General features: G+C 51.7%; 1 protein-coding gene across 4 annotated transcripts in view; it reads right to left on the bottom strand.

Moving 5' to 3' along the window:
- Nucleotides 1-2601: 2601 nt before the first annotated feature.
- Nucleotides 2602-22106, bottom strand: part of NUMA1 (nuclear mitotic apparatus protein 1) — an 83840-nt gene continuing 64335 nt past the window's right edge. For 2 of the 4 annotated variants that reach the window (XM_014540448.1, XM_005867125.2), the window contains exons 6-26: nt 21976-22056; nt 20172-20259; nt 18483-18594; nt 17815-17972; nt 17452-17569; nt 17246-17363; nt 16779-16919; nt 15686-15808; nt 12157-15555; nt 11642-11683; nt 10149-10217; nt 8695-8805; nt 8394-8612; nt 8123-8277; nt 6855-7101; nt 5741-5969; nt 5039-5208; nt 4267-4440; nt 3930-4046; nt 3626-3841; nt 2602-3293 (exon numbers count right to left, since the gene is read on the bottom strand). In XM_014540448.1, coding sequence (XP_014395934.1) covers nt 3282-3293; nt 3626-3841; nt 3930-4046; nt 4267-4440; nt 5039-5208; nt 5741-5969; nt 6855-7101; nt 8123-8277; nt 8394-8612; nt 8695-8805; nt 10149-10217; nt 11642-11683; nt 12157-15555; nt 15686-15808; nt 16779-16919; nt 17246-17363; nt 17452-17569; nt 17815-17972; nt 18483-18594; nt 20172-20259; nt 21976-22056 — 6099 coding nt within the window. In that variant the 3' untranslated portion in view covers nt 2602-3281. The remainder of the gene's footprint in view (nt 3294-3625; nt 3842-3929; nt 4047-4266; nt 4441-5038; nt 5209-5740; nt 5970-6854; nt 7102-8122; nt 8278-8393; nt 8613-8694; nt 8806-10148; nt 10218-11641; nt 11684-12156; nt 15556-15685; nt 15809-16778; nt 16920-17245; nt 17364-17451; nt 17570-17814; nt 17973-18482; nt 18595-20171; nt 20260-21975; nt 22057-22106) is intronic. The other 2 variants (XM_014540449.1, XM_005867124.2) reach the window with 2 other exon arrangements.

The raw sequence follows: 22106 nt of genomic DNA, 5'->3' as shown, positions 1-22106 counted from the left end.
ACCCCCCACTGGGGATGTGCCTGCAACCAAGGTACATGCCCTTGGCCGAAATCGAACCCGGGACCCTTCAGTCTGCAGGCCGATGCTCTATCCAGTGATCCAAATCGGATGCCTGCAATAACAGATTTTCAATGTAGATCAAACGGTCTTCTAATGGAAGATGATGCCATCTAGGAATTTCACAGCTAGAGAGGAGAAGCAAATGCCTGGCTTCAAAGTCTCAAAGGGCAGGCTGAGCCCTGGCCGTTCATTGTGGCTTATTTGGTTGAGCACAATCATGTCCAGGTTGGGGGCTTGGTCCTCAGTAGGGGGTGTGCAGAAGGCAGCTGATCCATGTTTCTCTTTCTAAAATCAATACCAAAAAAATTTTTTTAAGGGCAGGCTGACTTTGTTAGGAGCTAATGCAGCTGCTGACTTTAAGTTGAAGTCAGTGCTCATTTACCCTTCTGAAAATCCTAGGCCTCTTAAGAACTATGCTAAATCTATTCTGCCTGTGCTCTAGAAATGGAACAAAGCCTATATATGATAGCACATCTGTTTACAATATGATTTATTAAATATTTTTGGGACCTACTGCTCAGAACAAACTATTCCTTTGAAAATAATGCTGCTCATTGACAAACACCTGGTCACCCAAGAGCTCTGATGGAAATGAACAAGATTAATGTTTTCATGCTGCTAACATTCATTTTGCAATCTGTGGATCAAGGAGTAATTTCAATTTTAAAGTCTTATTATTTAAGAAATACATTTCATAATGTGATAGTTGCCATAGTAATTCCTCTGATGGATCTGGGCAAAGTGAATTAAAAACCTTCTGGAGAAGATTCACTATTCTTTATTAAGAACATTAGTGATTCATGGGGAAAGGTGAAATATCATCATTAGCAGGAGTTGGAAAAAGTTGATTCCAACCCTCATGGGTGACTTGGAAGGGTTCAAGACTCCAGTGGAGGAAGTAACTTTATATGATGTGGAAATAGGAAGAGAATTAGAAGTGGACCCTGAAGATGTAACTGAATTGCTACAATCTCATGATAAAACTTTAATGGATGAAGAGTTGCTTCTTGTGGATGAGCAAAGTGGTTTCTTGAGGTGGAATCTATTAGTGGTGAAGATGCTGTAAAGATTTGTTGAAATGACAATAAAAGATTTAGAATATTACTTAGATGATAAAGCAGCAGCAGGGTTTGGAGGACTGACTCCAGCCCTGGCTGGCATGGCTCAGTTGAAGTGTTGTCCCATGCACCAAAGGGTGATGGTGGGTTTGATCCCTGGTCAGGCCATGTGCAGGAGGCTACTGATTAATGTATCTCACATTGATGTTTCTCTCTCCCTCCTCTCTCTCTCAAAATCAATTAAAAAAAAAAAAAGGATTGACTCCAATTTTTTAAATATTTTTTGCTGTTGTTTTGTTTTTGGAGAGACATTGATGTGAGAACAGAACATCAATTGGCTGCCTCCTGCACATTCCCTACCAGAGATGAAGCCTGCAACCTGGGCATGTGCCCTGACCATAAACCAGCAACCTTTTGGTGCATGAGACAATGTCCAATTGAACAACACCGGCTAGGGCTCGACTCCAATTTTAAAAGAAGTTCTGTAGATAAAAATACTATTAAACAGCATTGCATTCTATAACTTATTCGTGAAAGTCAATCAGTGCAGCAAACTTCATTTTCTTATTTTAAGAAATTGCCACAGTCATTCCAACCCTCAGCCATTCTGCTCTTATCAGCAGCCAACATCAAGGCAAGACCCTCTACCAGCAAAAAGATTACAACTCACTGAAAGCTCAGATGGTGAATAGCATTTTTTAGCTATGATGTGTTTTTTAGTTAATGTACGTTGTTTAGACACGCTACTGCACACTTAATAGACTACAGTGGAAACCAAAATATTTTGTAACTGACTTTATTGCAATATTCACTTTGTTGTAGTGGTCTGGAACCGAACCTGCAATATCTAAACTAGCCTGTATTGTCCTCCCTCCCCCAATAGATTGGGCAGAGGCTGCTTCTGATACACAATTGTATCTTTTTTTAAAAAATACATTTTTATTGACTTCAGAGAGGAAGGGAGAGGGAGATAGAAACATCAATGATGATAGAGAATCCTCGATCGGCTGGCTCCTGCAAGTCCCCCACTGGGAATCAAGCCCGCAACCCAGGCATGTGCCCTTGACAGGAATCAAACCCGGGACCCTTCAGTCCACAGGCTGACGCTCTATCCATTGAGCCAGATCGGCTAGGGCCACAGTTGTGTCTTTGTTATACCTAGCAAGGCCCACAATGGACATTCATAGGTGATTTTCAGTGGAGGCAAGCTGACATCTTCTGATTTAGGCCATTCTCCCATTCACAGAACTTGGCCCATTCTAAGAGGGACTATGGGAAGAGTACCATTCAGAAGTTAAAGACAAAACCAGATTCAGGGGACAGAGGCCCTCAGAAAAAGACAGCCCATACTGCTCCATGAGCAGAAGCCAGGAGAAGGGACTTGAAAGAAGGTAGGTGGTCTGAAGACTGAGCAGGAACAAAGTATGCTCTAACAAGCCCAGATTCCCCTTCTTTTCCCACACAGATCAGGCAGCTTAGCAGCCAAGGGAGAAAAATAGACTTTATTTACAAGTAATAACATTTAGAAAAGATCCATCCCTGGCCCTTAAAAACCTTCCCATCAATCCAAATCCCACCCCAGTACAAGTCTAGAGAAGGTGGGGGATGAGCTGTCCCCACCCTCCCCCACCCCAGCAAGCCTGGCGGTCATGGAAAAGAGCATCCTCTGGGTAACTGTGCCCTTGGATGGATGGGAGCACCTTATCCCCAGGTGCTCCCACTAGGTCAATGCCCAACCATAGACTTTAACAAGGGCCCTTGGTAAGCCTAGCCACCAGCAACAGCAGGGATCAGGGCCTGCTCCTCCAATGGTCCCTTCTAAATACAGAGGCTGAGGAGGACTGGCTGGGCCCAAGGACCCAGTCCTCAAAGCCAGCCTCAAATCTCGTCATGGAGAAGTGACTTTGCTTTGTGAAAACAGGAGGCAAGGTAGGGAGAGGACCCAGACTGTTCGGGCTCCAGGCCAATTCTGAAGACACATCTGTTCTCCTAGTGAAGGCTCTGATAAAGGTCCAGGTACCAGGCCAAGGTGTGCCAGGCATCACTGTCTCTAGGGGTTTGGCCACTGTTGGCCTGAAAGCTGAGAGAAGGCACTGAGGGGGACAGCATCAGGCAAGGGCAGCATCAGGGACACAGGTGGGGCCACTCACTGGTACTGGTCCTTTAGTGCTTTGCCTGAAAGAGAGAAACAGTCACATGGCTGTGATATCAGCCTGCACCAGCTGGCGTAGGAAGACCTCTTCCTGCTCCCATAGCCCCGACTAGGATCCCTTCCATGGTGTGGCCCTGGACAGATCTACCTTCAGGTTACCAGTTGCTAGATGTGTCTAAGCAACTCTGGATTTTCTCAGGAGTGGAGTTGTCTGCCTCCTCTCCTCAATAATAAGCCATTGACCAAGACAAGGAGCACCTGCTTAGCCCCCAGCAGGCCTGCCCTGGAAGCGGTCCCATACTTCCACTGGGGTTCCTAAGAGTTAAGCCTCCCTCTTCCCTGCCAGTGCCTCCACCTTGCTCTTGGCCCGAGAAGTGGCGGCAACGATGGCAGCAGCAGTGGCAGCGCTGGCTGTGGTGGTGGCAATGCGAGGAGAGCGACGGGTTCCACTGCTGGTGTTGGGAGAGGCCTTGGGCAGGGCTTTCTTTGAGGCCCCCCTCCGCAGAAGGCTATTCCCAAGCTTCTTGGGCGTGTTGAGGATGCTGAAGGTCATGGACTGGCGGCGATCAGCCTGTGGGGAGGGGCTGTCAAATGAGGCTCACTGCTGCTTTCCCAGGCCAACCTGCTGCTCTAGGGTCTCCCTTCAGCCCCCAACTAACCTGTTTAACAACAGCGGGAGCTGCTTTCTTCTGGGCCTCTGTAGTGCTCTGTTTGCGCCCTTCATGTCGGTCCCGGGGAGTCATGGGTCGTGGGAAACAGCTGGTGGGCTTCTTAGACTATGGGGGAAGAGGCCGATTAGGCAGACATCAGCAAGAGGACTTCACATCCAAAGCCAGGTATCTTAGCTGAGTGGACCTATAAATCAGCTTGTCCCATCAGCAGCACCTCTTACCCCACCACCAAGGGCCAGAAGCCTCCCCTTTAATCTACTTTTCAAACTTGGTGAGCTGACCTGGCAGGCTGCTAGAATAAAACCCAGGAGCCAACGTCTCCTACCTCAGGGGTGCCAGGGCCCTGGTGGGGCTCCAAGGAGACCCGTTTGCGCTGCCGGGTGGTGATGCCAGTGCCCTCAGCTATCTGGGTTGGCTGCATGCTGGCTCGGCGCAGGGTCTCCTGGGGGTCACCAGTTTTCATCTCTTCATCTGTGATGGTCGCCAGGCTCAGGGAAGGCTGCATGGGGTGGAAGTGGTCAATGGACCCAGGCTGTTGGAGATGCAACAGGATGGCCCAGATTCTCTTCACTGGCCTGGCACGTGGGACAGCTGAAGGCTTCATATCGCAAAAGGCCTCCCTGTTGTCTTCCCTGGCACAATGGTTACCGAAGAGGAGTCCCAAGCAAACCTCTCTACCTCCTACCCATCCACAGGAACTTCACCCCTGAGCTCCCTCCCTTCCAGCTATTCTACTAGAGCCATGGTCACCAAACTGCGGCTCACAAGCCACATGCGGCTCTTTGGCCCCTTGAGTGTGGCTCTTCCACAAAATACCACATGCGGACGAGCGTACAGTGCGATTGAAACTTTGTGGCCCATACGCAGAAGTCGGTTTTCGGCCTGGGCGAGTCTATTTTGAAGAAGTACTGTTGATATTTGGCTCTGTTGACTAATGAGTGTGCCGACCATTGTACTAGAGGTATCTAGTCGCCCTCCTCCGGACCAAGGGCACTATTACTTGAGCTGGGTCAGCAAGTGGCACTGGGATGGAATGCCAAGAGAGGAAGGGGTGAGCCAGTGCAGGCAGGTCCCATGCAGGTGACCCCAGAGCTCACCCTGGACTCAAGTGGATAGCAGGTCTTCAGGTGCGGGGGGCAGACTCGATTGCGCTGCTGCAGCTCTGCAATGCGGTTCCAGTCATCCAGCTGCTCGGGCTCGTCCTGGCAAGTGCCCATGTAGAAGCTGTTCCTTCCTGGGGAGGGCAGGGATATTGGAGCAAGTGGGGCTGGAAGGCCGGGAAGAGTGAAGGTGGAGGCAGCAGGTTGCCCACTGGCCCTGGCATCTCACCAGCCTTTGCTGCCACCATCCTGTCCACCTCCCCCGTGGACTTCAAGCCCAGTAGCCCAGAGTCCGGCTCTGCTTAGAGCTGCAGATACAGGAGCTGGCTCACTGCATTCTCTCTGGAGAGGTCAGGCAGAGGCCATGACACCAAGAGAAACTACTTGAGGGCCAGGAATTGATACCCAGGGGATCACCAAAGGACAAGAGCCTCTCAGAAGAATCTGAGGGTAAAACACTCGCCAGCTTGGCCCTTTGGCAGACTCTCACCACCTGAGGACTCCTAATAGCTTCTGAGCTTCACTATCATGCTGGGAATCTGCCCATTGTGGGAGCATTTCTGATTCCCCCTTGATGGACAGGCAAGGCTGCAAGGAAGGCAGCCAGGAAGCTAGCCTTGGGCTTTTAAATGCTTATTTCCCTGTGCCAGGATCTGCTTCCAGTCTAACATTTGGGTTGGGTTAGAGAACAGTCCCTACCTGGAGGGGCCCCACTGGACACCCCAGCCTGGGAGCGGCGAGCAGAGCTGCGAGTGGTGGGCCGGTATCCAGGCAGGCTGAGCAGAGCTGAGTTGCCATCATCAGGAGAGCTCAGGCGGGCTAGAGACTGGGTGGAGGAGGTGGCTCTCGGGCCGGCCTGGGAAACGGGGGCAGACTGCGTGCTATAGAAGGATGAGTTGGCGCTGTCTGGCTCTTCCACATCTGACTTCTGGAAGAAAGGACGACCTGTTGTAGTGGGCTGAGTGGGCACTTGGCATTCTATAAAGAAGCCTCCACTGTTGCTCCTCCTGAAGCCCCTCGGATCCTGCAGCATGTTCCTATACTGCTGTGCAAGAGTTCTTACCTGGACGTCTGCAAGAAATGGGCCTTGCTGCCAGAATCCCACACAAAGTGCTGAGGGTATCGACTCTTTTCTACCCATTTTCCCCACTAAGTCTATTCAGTGCTTTGAGGGAGGGAAGGCAGAGTATATCAGACTATTTCAGAAGTGAAGTGCAAAGAAATGAAGTAACTGGCCCAAAGATCAAACAGCTAGGAAGTGGGAGAACCAGGGCTCTCATGTCTCCTGAGCTAGTCAGGCTCATCCCACGGCCTCCGCGTCTCTGGCCCACACTTGCCAGGGTCTGACCATCTTTTAGAGCTTTTCCAGCATCTTGGTAGCAGAGGGCACCCTGTACACAGAGGTGTCCCTGTTGCCCCAAAGGCACCCCTCTCCTCCCTAAACCTCGGGATGTGGAAACAAGGGCCAGAGTCCCCAGGCTGGCAGGCAGCCCCCTGGCGGCAACATCTCGGCTCCCCCGGGATGTGCTGGGAAGCACAGGTTCGGCTGCAACTTCTCCATATTCTCTCCCTTCAGCCTGTACAGGGTCAGTGCTGGACATGGAGAGGACACCAGCCTTACAGTCAGCAGATAGGCATCTAATTACAGTTCTGCCCTTTTCTTCAAAAGAGGTCTAAGGTCTTAGAATTCCAGCTTTTCCTTCTGTGAGATACGGGCTGGTCAGCCCTGTGGCTATGTGGAGGACCCACTGGAAAGATGCCCTTGAGAAGACATGAGCATTACTGTCCTGCAGCCCCCATCCCAGAGCCTGACCTTGGTCATGGTGATGTTGATGATTTGTGTAGTCCGTCGACGAGCAGAACGGGTCTTCCGGCCTGAGTCCGGGAAGATGTCCCCCAGGGAGTCCAGGCTTCCCTCCAGGGGTGGCTGACCCCGAGCCGGGATGGGGGTGAAGTAGAGACTTTCCAGGGATTCTACCTTGGGGGGCAGGCGCTGAGAGATGGGTGAAGCTGGCTCCCCTGGGATGCTGGTGCCATCTGGCTGGGTACGAGGCAGCTTGCTATAGGAAAGAAACCTGATGAGATGCCATTCTTGCGGCTAGGAAGCATTTTGTCCATCTCTTTGCTCCCAAGTGGCAAATTCTTGCATTTATTGTAAGCAGACCAGGTCAAGCACCCCATTTGCTGAATTTTCAGAGGTGCCAAGGAGCGCCCTTGACCTGGGCCTTCCCTCAGTCCACTCCATGGCCCTCTGACTCCTCAATACTGGCAACTCCCAGACCCATATACCCACTGCCCCAGACATCTCTGGACACCCACCTCTACTCCCCAATGAACATGTCCCAAACTAAGCTCATCTGTGTGTCCCTCCTCCTGTATCTTCTATTTCAGCGAATGGGAGCATCCTTCACCCAAGCTGCCCAGCCATGAACATGGGCACAATCCTACTGCTTCCCTCTCCTAATAAACCAAATCAGCAAGTCTCCTAACTGCACCCCACTCTGCTCTCACATCCTTCCCTGACCTGTCATCTACTCTCACCTAGACTGACAACGGCATCTGAGAGAGGTACCAGAGCAGTGACAGACAAGGACTCAAGCCAGGCTGCCCAGGTCCAAGCCCACTCTGTCACTGTGGGACCTTGAGCAAGTGACTGCCCATCTATGCTCCAGTTTCATCTGTTAAATGAATTACTATTTTTCAAGTGTCTCTAACAGTGTCTGACACAAGTCTTGTTAAATAACAACAAATGCTTCCAGTCTCAGCTTCCACATTGGCTATCAGGATAAGCTAAGATGAAAATCTGATCATGTACTCAATTTCAAACCCTTCCAAGGTCCCTCAAAGCACTAGCCTCCATCAATGGGGAGTCCAGCCATGGGGCACACATACCTATGGCTTCTTTGAAGACTCAGAACAAGAGTGACAACCTCCACATAGCCTTTTTATTCTAACAGGAATAAGCTTCCAAAGGGCAAAGGGACAACATCTTATTTATCTCACAGCCCAGTGCCCAGGATACAGCCTATAAACAAGTCTCTCAATGGACAACAGACCAAGGGAAGAAGGGTGCCTTCTGACCTGGTGGTAGTGAGTGGGGTTCCCTCGCAGCTCAGATCCAGGCTGTCAATACTCAAGTCCAGCTGAGCCTTAGCCTGGGGCTCCCGGCTCTTTAAGGCGTCAGTGGCCACCTGAAACTTGCCCAGGTCTCGAAGCTGCTGGTCAGCATGGGCAACCTGGGAAGCAGAGGGCCAGGGAGAGTGAAGAGAAGCCTAAGGCAAGGGTGGCTTAGGAAGGGAGGGCACAGGGATCCATTATGATGAGTAAGGGATCTGTCCAGCCAGATACTTACCTGTGCCTCCAGGCTGCGCACCTGGGCAGTAAGGTGGCGGCAGGTCTGTTCAGTCTCCTTAGTCTTCAACCCAGCCTGCTGTAGCTCTTGACCCAGCCGCTCAGCTTCGGCTCTCAGTTCCTTGTTTTCCTTCTGCAGCTGCTCCAGGCCCCGCAGCTGCTCCTGCAATTCTTGGTTCTGCTGCTTCTTGGCATCGTAATGGGTCTTGGCTTTCTCCATCTGTGTGGGCAGACAGGTGGGTAGGGGCTGGGTGGGGTAAGGCAGGAGGGAGGGCACAGTGGGGCAGGACTGGACTCCTCACCTGCAGCTTGTAGTGTTCAGCTGCCTGCTCCTTCTGGCTCAACTGGGTCTGCAGCTCATTCAGCTGGGCCTGGAGGCGTTGGGCTTCTTGCTGGCTTTCCCCTCCCTGCGCCTGGAAAGCATGTGATGTGGAAGGCTGATCAGGGTGGCAGTCTGGCTACTCGATCCAAATCTGCTGCTGACTTGCCCTAGCTTCTTGGACTCCATGGTGTTTTCAGACTCGTGCATATTCTCTCAGGAAGCGGAAAAATCCTTTTACCCCCACCAACTCCAGTATACTGAAACACCACACACCTTTACAAGGTCCACAGTCCGCAGGATCTTTCCCACTCAGCTTACACCATTTCTGGCAGAGCTCTGACAGCCCTGTCTTCATGGAGATCAAGCACAAACTGCCTCATTCTCTCTCCATGAGTACACAGTCTCCCCACGGAGGAAGGGAGCTGATCCTTTCATTGGGTGCAGAGCACGGGGCTAGGCACTTGAGATGGGCGCTCTCAGGACATGTGAACTCATTTCTCCTCAGAGCGACTCTGGGAAGTAACTATATCTCCATTTCAGAGTTGAAGAAATTGAGCACAGAGATTTAAGCCAATTGGCCAGGATCATAGTGACTCAATAGCAGCGTATGATCTGACCCTTGGTGCACCTGACTCCAAAGCCTGTGTGGCCTCTTGTGAGGCTTGCACTGCCTCCGCTCCAGGCCAGACTCCTTGGGGACAGGGACTGTGTCTGATTCTCTGTCCACCTGCAAGGCCAGCAAGTGCTTAGTTTGTAATAGACACTGGACAGGATCATCTGGCTTTGCCTCTCTTACATCTAGCACCGGGAAGGCCCCCAAAAGAAGTGTAACAAGCATCTGTTTATCATCATCATGACATGGTGTGGAGCATGTGGAAATGAGCTGGGGAAATTAAGCTCTCAGCTCCCACCAATTCCTGTAACCCACCAGGGCTTTAGCAAGTCCCAGGGCCATGGGACCCAATTCCTTTGCTCCTAGCTAAAAGCTGTGAAACCTAGACTGCAAAAAAAAGCATATATTAAACCAACGGTGATGTTGAAAACATTAAGAATATTAAACTGCATTATAATATTACATATGATTAACTCTAGGCCAGCACTATTCAACAGGACTTTCTGGCCATGTTCTGCCCTGTCCAACATGGTAGACACGAGCCACATGCAATTAACTGCTGAGCAGGGAAACTGTGGCTAGTGTGACTAAGGAACTAAAATTTTAATTATAATCACTTTAAATTTAAATAACTACATATGGTTATTGCTACTGTAATGCAAAGGTCTTCCCTTCAGAGATCCCAGGAGGCACATGCAGGGGGTTCTTGAACAGGCAGATCTCCTAAGGCTGCCAGGTCCCCATGGTGCTCCTCCTCCTGCCCCCACAACCAACACAGCCCAAGGGCTTAGAGAGCACCTTCCTGCTCCCATCTGTCCCACCTTCAGCTTCTGCTGCTGCACTCTGCTGGCTTGGTCGTGGTCAGCTAGCTTCTTACTCAGTTCTTCCACCTGGGATAGGGGAGGGAAGAGGAGACAGGAAGACTCAGGAGGCCTTCCCCTGGATGTCTGGGCAACTTATAGGGTTTTCCCAGACCAGTCCCCAATATTTTTAGAAAAAGAAACCCGGGTACTTTCTCTGGCCTGAGGCCCAGGCTAACTGGACAGGACCTGAGTGAGGTAACCCAACACTCAGGTGCTGCCAGAGCCACCTGCCCGCCCACACCTCCACCCCCAGCCTGCAGGGACAGAGGCCTGCAGGGAGAGATCTACTCTGGGGAGCCAACACTTCACCACCACCCTACTGCTGCCATTCCCAGCCCCAACCATCCTGGGTTGGGGACAGGAACAGGGGACCTGCCTATAACTTGCAGACATACTCATTCAATACCTTCCCAGAAACTACCAAAGCAAAGCCCACAGATGATCAGCCCTCTTCCCAATACTCACAGGCTGTTAGGGTTGGTGCTAGCAGTGTGGTTAGTGTGGGGGATCAGACGGCTGGGAGACAGCAGGGGCAGCACACATCCACGCCCTCCCGATTCCCACAGAGAGGAATAGCAAGAGGAGGGAGGGGTGAGGGGGAGCATCACAGTCACAAGCACTCCAGCTCCTCCAGGCATTCCAGGAGCTCAAGCATGATCAGCAAAAGCGAGAGGCGAGGGCTCCCTTGCTAACTGTTTGTATTCAGTTTGATTGTCATCTTGGGCAATGGGAAGAAAGGAAAGCCCGATTCCTCAGCAGGCCTGAGGTGACTGGGTAGAAGGGCTGGCAGAGAAAGGGTGCTCCCACTGAAAACCAGCTCAATAGCTTTGACATCTGGGCAGCACAGAGAAATCCTTGAGAGAGCAAGCGAGGTAGCTAGACTATACCACTCCTCTGGCAGAGGCCCCTCCTGCACCTCTCAACCTTGGCCTTCCTGCTCCCAGACATCTCTTATTTCACGCTTGGGGTTAAGGCCCAAAGGGTCATCACCCATCAGCAGACATCCCGAGCTCACAACCCTTCCTGCTCTCTGAAGGATGCTTTGCTTATCACCTTTATGGCTTCTGTGGGAAAGAAGGCATGGTCATTCTGCTAGGCCTCCTCATTGAGGACCCAAACTTGGAACAGGACTTGAAGGTTGAGGAATCCCAAGAATTGTCTGTGATTGGTTTAGATATGGGAAAGACAAAGCCTACCCTACCCCTCGTCCCTGACAGGCAAATGGCAGGAAGTGCAGAAGGTGGAGAGTCCGACCTGGGATGGGTGGGATGAGGCCTGAGAGAGGGCCCAGCACTCCTGGGCAGCCTGGGCCTGGATTCCACGGCTTGACCCTGCCCCCTTCACAAACAGTTCACAACGGGAGCTGGCGGAGGCAAGCTGCAGCCAGGGTCATGCACCGAGACTGGTCACCGCTTAAGCAGCCAGCATTTAGCAAGGACCCCAGGCGTTACCTGCTTAGTTTGCTCTCTCTGAAATACCTCTAGCTGTTCCACCTGTGCATGGGGGAGGAGCAATGGAGACAGAGTGAGATGGGGGCCAAAGAGGCACTGTTCCTGCTGTCAGGCTGACCTCACTGAAACTCTTAGAATCCCCCTCCCCCAAGGGACCAGACCTTTAGTAATGTGTAAAGTGCCAGTTGGCTCGTTCTAGTCCCCAGTGGCTCTGGGGTCCCCACTGCAGGTACACCTCATAATGTGCCTCCAGAATGAACGATGGCCTTCACTGTTTGACTCTCCAGGGACAGAGCCTTCAGGGAAGGGGAGGCTACTGATATTTTCTTTAGGATAATAGGGGACAACAGACTTGAACTCTGCCAGCTACAACTCCTCCTCTGACACCCAGTGAGTGAGGGAGACAAGACACTCTGCAATAATGTGGAAGGTTGAGGCTCTGGGATGCAGAGGGAACGATGTCGTCTGTTTCTCAGGCCCAATCTTTGGAGAAGGTGTTGAGCTTGGTGCCTTACCTGGGCAGTGAGTTTCTGTCTCTCTTCCTGGAACCGCTGTCTCTCCTCCAGGACCTTGACCTTGGCACCCTCATACTTGGAAGTCATCACCTCCAGCTCCCGGGCAGTGCTCTGTACTTTCCGCTGCATCTCAGCCAGATGGGCCTCGGCATCAGCACGCACAGCTGCCAGCTCTTGGTCATATTTCTCCCGGGCCTGGTCCAGCTCCACTTCCAGAAACTGCCGGCCGAGACTGGCCTTCTCTCCCAGCCCCCGATTCTCCTCTGCCAGCAGGCCATGAGCCTCTTTCAGCATGCTCAGCTGCTCTGCGTAGTTGGCCTTCTCTGCCCGCAGCTGCTGGGCTGCTCGCTCTTGCTCTGCCACCTTCTGTCGTAGGGGCATCAGTTCCCCGAGCTCCCGCTGGGCTCGCATCAGCTCTGCCCGAAGCCCACCAGCTGCCTGCTTGCTTTGCTCCAGCTCCTCACGATGGCGTTTCTCAGCAGCTGCCTGCTCAGCCTGCAGCTGCTGGCACAGGTGCTTGGCGGGCAGCAGCTCACTCACCAGGGCCTGTGTGCTGGTGTGCTCTAGCTGCAGGGCAGAGAGGGCTTGCTCCTTCTGGAAGAATTTCTCCTGCCATGCCTTTAATTCTTGGCCCAGCTCCTCTGCTCGCTCTGCTTGTGAGGCCAGCTCCTGTCGAAGGCTCTCTGAGGCCACCCGTTGTTTCTCCGCCTCCTCCCGGAGAGTCTGGACCTCATCCCGCAGAGCAGAGCTGCGTTCCGCAGCTCTGGCACTGTTGCTGGCTGTCTCTACCTGAAGCAGGCGCAGCCTCTCTTCCAGCTTCTGGCTCTTCTCTGACTCAGCTACAACAAGCCGCTTCAACTCCTTGCTCTCACCCTCCTTCTCCAGGACCTGGCGGTTCAAGATAGACACCTCCTCCTCCAAGCTGCTGATGAGACTGTTTTTTCTCTCAGCCTCCTGCTGGCCCCGGGTCATCTGGGCCTTCCACTCATCCTCAGCCTTGCTGTGGTCTTGGGCCTTCGTGCGAAGGGTGGCCAGCTCCCTTTGTGCTGAGGCTAAGGTGTCCTGAGTGCGCCCCAGCTCCCGGGCCTTCTCCTCTAACTGGCCCCGCAAAGTCTCCAGAGTGGTGGCCCGCTCTGTCTGGGAGGCGCGCTCAGACTCTAGGCTACGCTCCAGGCTGGAGGCCTTCTCCTGATGCTCACGGCACTGCTGCTCCAGCTTGCTCACCTCTGCCTGCAGAGCCTCTGGGTCAGGGCCTCTTCGCTTGGTCTTTCCTATAGCCTCAGACTGGGCTCCTGACCCACAAGTGTCTTCTCCACTGGCTGTCCCTAGAGACTGCTGGTGCTCCCCCTCCATCTTGGCCAGCTGTTTCTTTAGTTGCTCCACGGTTTGCTGAAGCTCCCCCAGTTCTGTTCTCTGGGCTGCCTCCTGCCCACGAAGCTTGGCCAGCTCCTGGTCCTTCCCCTCCTTTTCCTTCAGGGCATGGGCCAGTGCCTCCTGCAAGGTAGCAAACTCCACACGCTGCTCATTGAGGGCATTCTGCAACCGCATCTCAAGCTCTGCCTTGGCGGCCTTCTCCAGGACAAGATCGGCTTGGGCTCGGCCCCGCTCCTGGGCTAGCCGGGCCAACTCCCGCTCCTGCTCCCCACGCTCCTCCTCCTGTTGTCCCTGGCTCTCCATTAGCGCAGCCCGCAGCCTCTCCAACTCACTTCCCATTTGCTCTGCCTCACGCTCCATAGCCTGCAGTGCAGCCTGTGTGCTGCAGAACCGACGCCCCGGCTGCTCTTCCAGCCACTCTGATTCTCTGTCTCCTGCCCTTGGGGGCTCCTTGAGTAGCTCAGAGGAAGTTGTTTCCTTATGCTCACCTGCCTTGCGCACTAAGGCCTCCAGGCGGGCCACCTCCTTGCTGGTGGCAGCCATCTTCTCCTGCAGAGTGGAGAGGTCATCTGCAAGTTTCTGGGCCCTGATCTCCTTCTCCTGGACCTGCTGGTGGGCTCTGGCCAGGCTGGCATGGAGCTGGGCAAGCTCACTCTGCTGCCGGCCTATCTGGAGCTCACTGTGAGCCTCTATCCCTGCCACCTTTTCCTTTGCCTCCTGCAGCTCCTGGCGGGCCTTCTCACATTCCTCCTTCAGGGTCATCAGCTGTTCCTGGAACATGGCACCATACTGGGCCTCCTCTTGCTGGCTATCCTCATACCGCTCACGCCATGTGGCCACCTCCTTGGCAAGCTGCTTACATTCACTCTCAGCCTCACGCTGGGAGGCTATGGCCTCTGCCAGCTCCCGCCGCAGGGCTTCCGTCACAGCCTGATGGGCCTCCCCAAGCTGCTGTAATCGAGCCTCCAGCTCCTTGCGTCCAGCCTTCTCTTCTTCTAGCTCCTTCTGTTCCTGCTTATGTTGTTCCACCAGGCTTTGGGTCTCTGCCTCTAGCTTGGCGATACAACACTGCTGGTCTTCCAGGGCACTTGCAGCCCTGCGCTTCTCCTCTTCAAGGCCGCCCTTGGTGACCATCAAGGACTCCTCAAGGGCCCGCACCTGCTCCTGGAGCTGGTTCTTCTCCTGAGCCACCTTTTCTCTTTCAGTTGCTTTTTGCTGCTCAGACCTCAGCTGGGCCTTTAGTTCTGCCACCTGGGCCTGGGTCTCACACTGCTCCTGGCGGGCTGCCTCAATACAGGCATGGAGTTCCTCCACCTTTTGGCTCAGCTCTGCTTTCTCCTGCTGGGCCTGTGTCACTGAGGTCTGGGCGCTGTCCCGGGCTTCATTAGCAGCCTGAAGTTGCTGTTGCAGCACCTCTAGCTTGGCAGCCTTCTCCTTCTCCAGTGCCTCTACTTGCTGGAGGACTGAGTCCTTCTCCCTTAAGGAGGCCTCCCGCTCCTCAGCAGCAGTGGCCAGCTGCTGGGAGTGGTCTCGCCTGGTGGCCTCCAGCTCCTTGGTGGCCTCCTCCAATTGCTGCTTCTTCTGTTTCAGGCTGGTGCTCAGCTGCTCCACCTGGTGGCGGAGGCCCTGGGAGGCCTGTTCTTGCTGCTGGAGGGTCTGGGCTAGCTGGGCCTGATCCTTTTCAGCCTGCTGCTTCAGGCCAGCCAGTTCTTGATTCTGCTGCTGGAGAGTAGCATTGAGGGTCGTGAGCTCGGAGGTCAGTGTGGCCACCTGGGCAGACAACTGGGCCTCCTGAGCCTGGGAGGCCTTCTCCAGTTCTTCCTTGGCCTGTCTGGTGTTGGATAGAGAGCTCTGCAGCTCAGCAATCAGGCCAGCCAGCTGCTGCTTTTCTTCTTCAAAGTGGCCCCGCTCAGCAAGCAGCTTGGCTTCCTGCTGGCCCCGCTCAGTCTCCAGTGCCTCCACCCTGGTTTGGAGCTGGGTGTTGTCTGCAGCAAGAGTGGCTGCCTCTTGCTTCAGGGTTTCCAGCTGGTGAGATAGAGACAAATTGGGATCAGCATGACTTCTGTCACCAGGGCCCCTGAATGTGCTAAACATGGCCCACACCAACCCCAGCACACAGCACACAGGTCTTACAGTTGCTCTTATGCATTCCTACCTGCAAGACGTCACCCAGCACCTCACCCTTCTCCTGGGGTGGGTTCTCCTGTAGCCGGGCCAAATGTTCTTCCAGCTGTGAAAGTTTTCCCTGAAGGATTTCATTCTTTTCTTCAAGGCATTTCTGGGAGTAAAAGAGCCCCACGTGAACAGAAGTGGAAGAGGCACTGGATGTCCCCACAAGCCCTTGTGAACATCAACAAAACATAAGACCCTATCACCTTGTTACCAAGATCTCCTTTTGCCCTCACCTAGGAAAAAACCCTCAGAAATCATGGACCTGGGACCATGAGAGACCTGCCTTTCTAGCCCTAGCTACAGGGCTGAATTAAGTCATGTGACCTGATAATTTCTTCTCCAAGGCCACAGAGTTTACTTCAAATTTCCTCACTGTATACCCTTCCTCAAAGAAGTCTTAGCTTCCAGATTATCCAAATACCCACCCAGCTTAAAAACATACCCTGCCCCTCTGGGCATCAATAGCAGCAGCAGCCACAGCACCGCCCCCTTCTATACCCCCACTTCCCCTCACTGCTCACTAAGCACCTACAACAGGCCAGACACTGGGTGCCTTTCTGAATTTCTAACCCACACAATAGATCTGAGAGATAGCTATTACTACCCCTCTTTTACAGAGCAAGAATCTGAAGCTCATTTGTTAAATGGCTTGGCCCAGGGCTACATGGTTAATAAACGGCAGAGTTGAGTTCCTAATAACAGCAATAATAATAGCAACTAATTCACTGAGAGCTTACTTTGCACCACACAATGTGTTAAGTGCTTTCTATGTATTATTATCTTACAATGATTGATGAGGCAGCTACTCGTTCTTTTTCCCATTTTCAGGAAAGGATGCTTAGAGAGAAGGAGATCAAGTAACTTGTCCAAGATCCACACCTTGTAAATAGCAGAGACAAGATTCAAAGGTGTATTGGACTTCTAAGCCCACAATTCTTCCATTAAAGCACACTATTCAACCTTGAACAGAAGTCAGCTTAATTCCCAAAGGCCCAAAAGAAGAGAGCGTCAAACAGAATTCAACTTTGAACATGTGCTCAAGATGGTGGCCCTAGTACCCCAAAACAGAGGGTTACCTTGTCCTGCAGGGCTGTGCTGAACTCCTTCTCCAGATGGGCCTGCTTCTCCCCCCACTCCTGAGTGGCCTTGCTGTGCTCCTCTGTTAGGTCATTGAGGGCGCCCTGCAGCTGCTGTAGGTGACTAGCAAATTCGCGCAGCTGAGAGAGACAAAAAGGGAAGCCCCATTACCCAGAGTCAGAACTGGTACCACCACTGCTGCTTGCTCCCAGAACTCCAGGACTGGATCCTCTGATGATCCTGTCCACTATTGTCAGGCCAATCATAATGAATCACATCCCTAACTCAGGACTACAGATAAAAATTTAGGGCCACACCAATTATGGGACAAGGTAAGGGGCAAAGTATGCAGGTCTCTGGAGAGACAAAGGCACCAGACAGGTGCCAGGAAATTCTTCTCAACCCCCTTAGGAAATTGTCCAGGAAAACTCAATTCCAAGGGCCTCCAGGTGGGGGCATAACACACCTTAAAGGAAAGGTCCCCATTCTCCTCAGAGAGCTGGTTAATTTTTCGGTCCATCTGGCTCTTCTCTGTCTTCAGGTCCTGGCACTGCTTCAGAGTTTCATGGAGCCTCATGGTGAGGCTGTAAGGGAGGAGCAATGAGAAAAGAGTGTGTCCCTCAGGGGTACAGGGTGGGGCAGGAGCTGGGAGGGAGGCAGATAGAACTCTACCTCTCATTCTTGCCACGGAGCTCCTCAAGCTCCTTGGGCTCCAGCGGACTGGCCGCCTGCTTCTCGTTCAGCAGAGCCAGGCGGTCAATGCGCTGCTGCATCATGGCTATCTGTGCATCTGGGGAGACAAGGGAGAGGAGAGGAGAGTCAGCGCAGAACTAAGGAAAGAAGGGAGAGCAAGGAGGAAGCATCCAATCCAAGGGAAAGGGAAGATGGAGGCAAGGACAGAACCAGTTTCCAGGAGGTCAGCCTGACAGGCCCAGGGCCAACAGAGGGCCCCTTCCTCAGACAAGCCCATTGCTCCCTGCAAGGAAATCCCAGATGCTGCCCACTCATACACATCTGCTGTTTGCCAGCACCCACCCCTCTCGGTGAGGAGCTTGCGGTTCTCAGCCAGCTCCAGCTCCAGCTCATCTCTATTATTTCTCTCATCCGCAAGCTGCTTCTTCAGCCGTCTCATCTGGAATTGTGGGGTTTGCAGGATGTCACCCATGGGGGAGGCTGGAGAACCTGAGAGGAAGCTAAGGAAAGAGATAGCCCAGATGCCATGGTCATCTTCAGGTATAAGACCTGAAGTGACCAGCAACAGGCAGGGATGGGGAAGCAGGGCACTATGGATGTGAGCACTGACCGGGAGACCCATACACCCAGGTTCTGTCTGCAGTGCCATCTCATGTCTTGTGACATGACCTTAAAAAAACCCTTCTTTCTCCAAGTCAAAAAATAAAGGGGGAGGGAGGTGTTCTCCTTGGCCCTGCAGAGCTGCACTGACAGAAGGGACTTTAGTGTAATTAACAAAGAAAGGAATTCCATAAACAGGGAACAGTCTTTGAGAGAGGCCTTCTGGCCAAGACAGATCCCAACCAATTTCCCCAATTAGTACTGCAGCAGGTGAGGACATCCCAGCTTGACAGGATGCTGCAAGCACCTCTGATGATGGAAGGGACTGCTCAACAGTTTAGTCTCTAGGAGGGAGGGAGTTCAGGACTGAATGCTGAGGCCCTGTCCCAGGAAAGAGGCTCAGCACATACTTGTTCCCACTGGAAGAGGCAACCTTCTGTAGCTCTAGAAAGCGAACCTCCTTCCTGGCCTGGTGACTGGGTGGAGAGAGTTCTTCAGAGATGGAGCTAGAAGGGACAGGAGCTGGGGGAAGGAACAGACAAAGCACAGAGGTTAGTAAGAGGGTGAACAGATTTGTATCTTTACACAATTTAAGAACTCCTCTTGGGAGTGAATCAACGAACACATATGTAAGCTACAGAAGGCAGCCACTGGGCAGAACCTAAGCAGGATCTCCTCTCAGCCCCAACAACCTCTTGGGTCAGCCACTAGCCTCCTTTCTGAATTCCTCTAATCTAAAATCTTGCACTGCCAACACACTTTCTCAAACCTTCTCTTTCCTTGGTTCCCATTACTTTTACATGGTTCTCCTATTTCTAAACACCCATTCTTATTAGTCTCCCTCATTTGCTCCTTCCTCCTCCACCCACCTTCTAAGCCCTCAGTGTTCAGATGGGGCCTCCTTGCTCTGCTCACAGCTTCAATGGCCAGCCATACAGTGACCTGCAAACCCATAACTTTGCCCAGAGCCTCTCCTCTCACATTTCCAACATCACCTGAAGGGCTTATGAGGAACCTGAATATGAGGAACATCAAATTCAGCAGCTGGAAGAGAACTTGCCGAGACCCAAGTCTTATGTCCTATCATCACTGATGGCCTCTTCACCAGAAGATAAAGCTATCACTCTTTCCATTATGCTTCCAGCTAGACATTTGGTAAAACTGGTACCTCTCTGTTCTAGCACTTATTCCTTATCATACCTCCTGGGTTTATGCATATGCCTTCTCACCTAGAAAGAGCTTAATGTGGAGGAAAAACATCTTTTAAGACTGTACTCCTACATTCTAAACCAGGAGTAATGGTTGTTTAAAAAATAAAAAACAGCCTTGGCCGGTGTGGCTCAGTGGTAAAGTGTCGGTCTGTGCACCAAAGGGTCATGGATTCCATTCCTGGTCAAGGACACATACCTAGGTTGCAGATTCCATCCCAGGCCCCAATGGGGGCGCGTGTGGGAAGCAGCCCATACATGTGTCTCTCTTACATCAATGTTTCTCTCTCCCTCATCTCCCTTCAACTCTCTCTAAAAATCAATGGAAAAAATATCCTCAGGTGGGCCAGAGCACAGTGGCTCAGTGGCTGAGTGTTGACCTATGAACCAGGACGTCATGGTTTGATTACTGGTCAGGGCACATGCCCAGGTTGTGGGCTCGATCCCCAGTGGGGTGTGTGCAGGAGGCAGCTGATTGATGATTCTCTCTCATCATTGATGTTTCTATCTCTCTCTCCCTCCCTCTCTGAAATCAATAAAAATATTTTTTAAAAAACATCCTTAGGGGAGGATTAAAAAAATAAAAAACAAAGGTGTGTGTGTGTGTCGGGGGGGGAAGGGGGTGGTTGTGGTGGTGGTGATGTGATCAAGGAGAACATAACCGCAGACAAGATCACTTATTAAAAAGTTTTGCTTGGCTGCTGCCAGGCAGCTAGTAGTTCTGGGTGAACTGGGATGATGGCAACAGGGCCGAGAAATCAACCTACTCCATTACACAATTTTCCTGAGGACCAACTCTGTGTCTTGTTTTAGGGTTAGAAACAACCCCCTTCCTCAACAACTCTGGATCCCAGCTCAGAGAGGTGATCCTCAGAAGGGGTCCCTATTTACCTTTTTGCAAGAAGTTCTCTAGGTCCTCATTCAGGTTTAATCCATCTTCGTGGTCTAGCACAAATTTGAGGATGACGGCTAACTCAGCCTAGGCCACAGAGAGAAAGAACAACACTTAAGTATTAGGGAGACCTAAAGGGATGGAGGTCGTCACCCTGACAGTGCCAGCCCCAGAAGTCTATGGGAGCCCATTCTTCCTTTAAGAGCTGGAAGCCCCATGGTCCAGCCGAGAACATTCCACTAGAGACGTGTTCACCCCACTTGCTCCCACCCCCTCTCCTCCCTAAATATCCACTCAGGGTTAGAGTTTCCAACTGACTTCACTCCTGACCACAAGAGATGAGAACAGGCAAGGAACGGAATGTGCTCAGAAAGCTTTAACATAACTATTTTGGCCTCTTTCAGCTGATCCTCACTGTTCTTTATTATCTAGGTGAGAACCCCTCAGGGCTCATCCAAAGCTTATCCACCAGCTCAGCTGTAAAATCTTCCCTTCTTTGTCTGAATTCCAAAGCTACAGAGTTAATTTAATTTTCCTGGCCAACTCTGCTGTATCCCTTATTCTTCTAGAATCTCTTCCTACCAGCTCTATGACCAGCTTGGAGTAGAGAAAAGGTTGAAGGGAGGAAGAAACCACCTATTCCTTCCATGCCACATGACAACACTAACCCCATCCCCAATATGAGCCATGAGCTGAGTACGAAATGGGATGATTCAACATTTCTACCATAACTTGAAGGCCATAGCTCTCTGGACACTGCCCCACCAGTCACCTACAGTATCCACTCTGGCATTCCAGCTGCTTCTGCTCTAGGAAATAAAGAGCAGCTGCTCCTGCAAGAAGCAAGGCCAACACCAGAACCTATGTGGCAGGTAGCTCCTGGAAACCAGGTCAATTCGCTCTATAATGAAGCAGATGCACCAACTCCTCTTCACTTAGGGGCCATGTAGAGGAGGGGAAAGGAGGTAACCACTGAGCTAGAATGTCGTGGTGGACAAAGACATTCTAACTAACTAATCCTTTCTACAAGAGGAAAAGAGGAATGAATGGAGTGACAATATACACACACAGGAATACCTACATGAAGAGAGAACAATTTTTATGTAGCACCCAAACACAATATAGTTTCCGGTACAGTTAATATGAAAAAAGCTGGGAAGTATATCCTTTAAAAGTTAGCAGTTATGCTCTAGCTCAGTGGTTCTCAACCTTCTGGCCCTTTAAATACAGTTCCTCATGTTGTGACCCAACCGTAAAATTATTTTCGTTGCTACTTCATAACTGTAATGTTGCTCCATTAGAGTTATGAATCGTAATGGAAATATCTGATATGCAGGATGGTCTTAAGTGAACCCTGTGAAAGGGGCGTTCAACCGCCAAAGGGGTCGCGCCCCACAGGTTGAGAACCGCTGTTCTAGCTGGTTTGGCTCAGTGGATAGAGCATCAGCCTGTGGACTGAAAGGTCCCAGGTTTGATTCTGGCCAAAGGCACATGCCTGGGTTGCGGGCTCGATCCCCAGAAGGAGGCAGCCGATCAATGATTCTCTCTCATCACCGATGTTTCTCTCTCTCTCCCTTCCTCTCTGAAATCAATAAAAATATATTTTTTAAAAAAATAGTTAGCAGTTATCTCTGGGAATGGGATTATTGGCAACCATTATTTTCTTCTTTGTGCTTTTCAATATTTTTCAGACTTTCTAAATGAATGGCTGTAACTACTATATGTGCTCTTTAAAGAAAACAGATGGGGTGAGGTGAAATGCAGGCTAGGCCTGCTAGGTAGAGTGGAGGCACAAGGGCTTACCTGAATCTTATAGTCAAACTGTTCCCAGTCCCTGAGACTTTTGGAGCTCATGGTGGACTGGTATAGGAGCAACATGGTTATCTAGGAACAAAACAGGAGGCAGTCACTGAGCGGAGCCTGTCTCTCTTCTC

The sequence above is a fragment of the Myotis brandtii genome, unplaced genomic scaffold (genome assembly GCF_000412655.1).
Source record: "Myotis brandtii unplaced genomic scaffold, ASM41265v1 scaffold244, whole genome shotgun sequence".
NCBI lineage: Eukaryota > Metazoa > Chordata > Mammalia > Chiroptera > Vespertilionidae > Myotis > Myotis brandtii.
The sequence above is the reverse complement of the archived record's forward strand: the minus strand, read 5'-3'. Positions and strand labels throughout refer to the sequence as shown.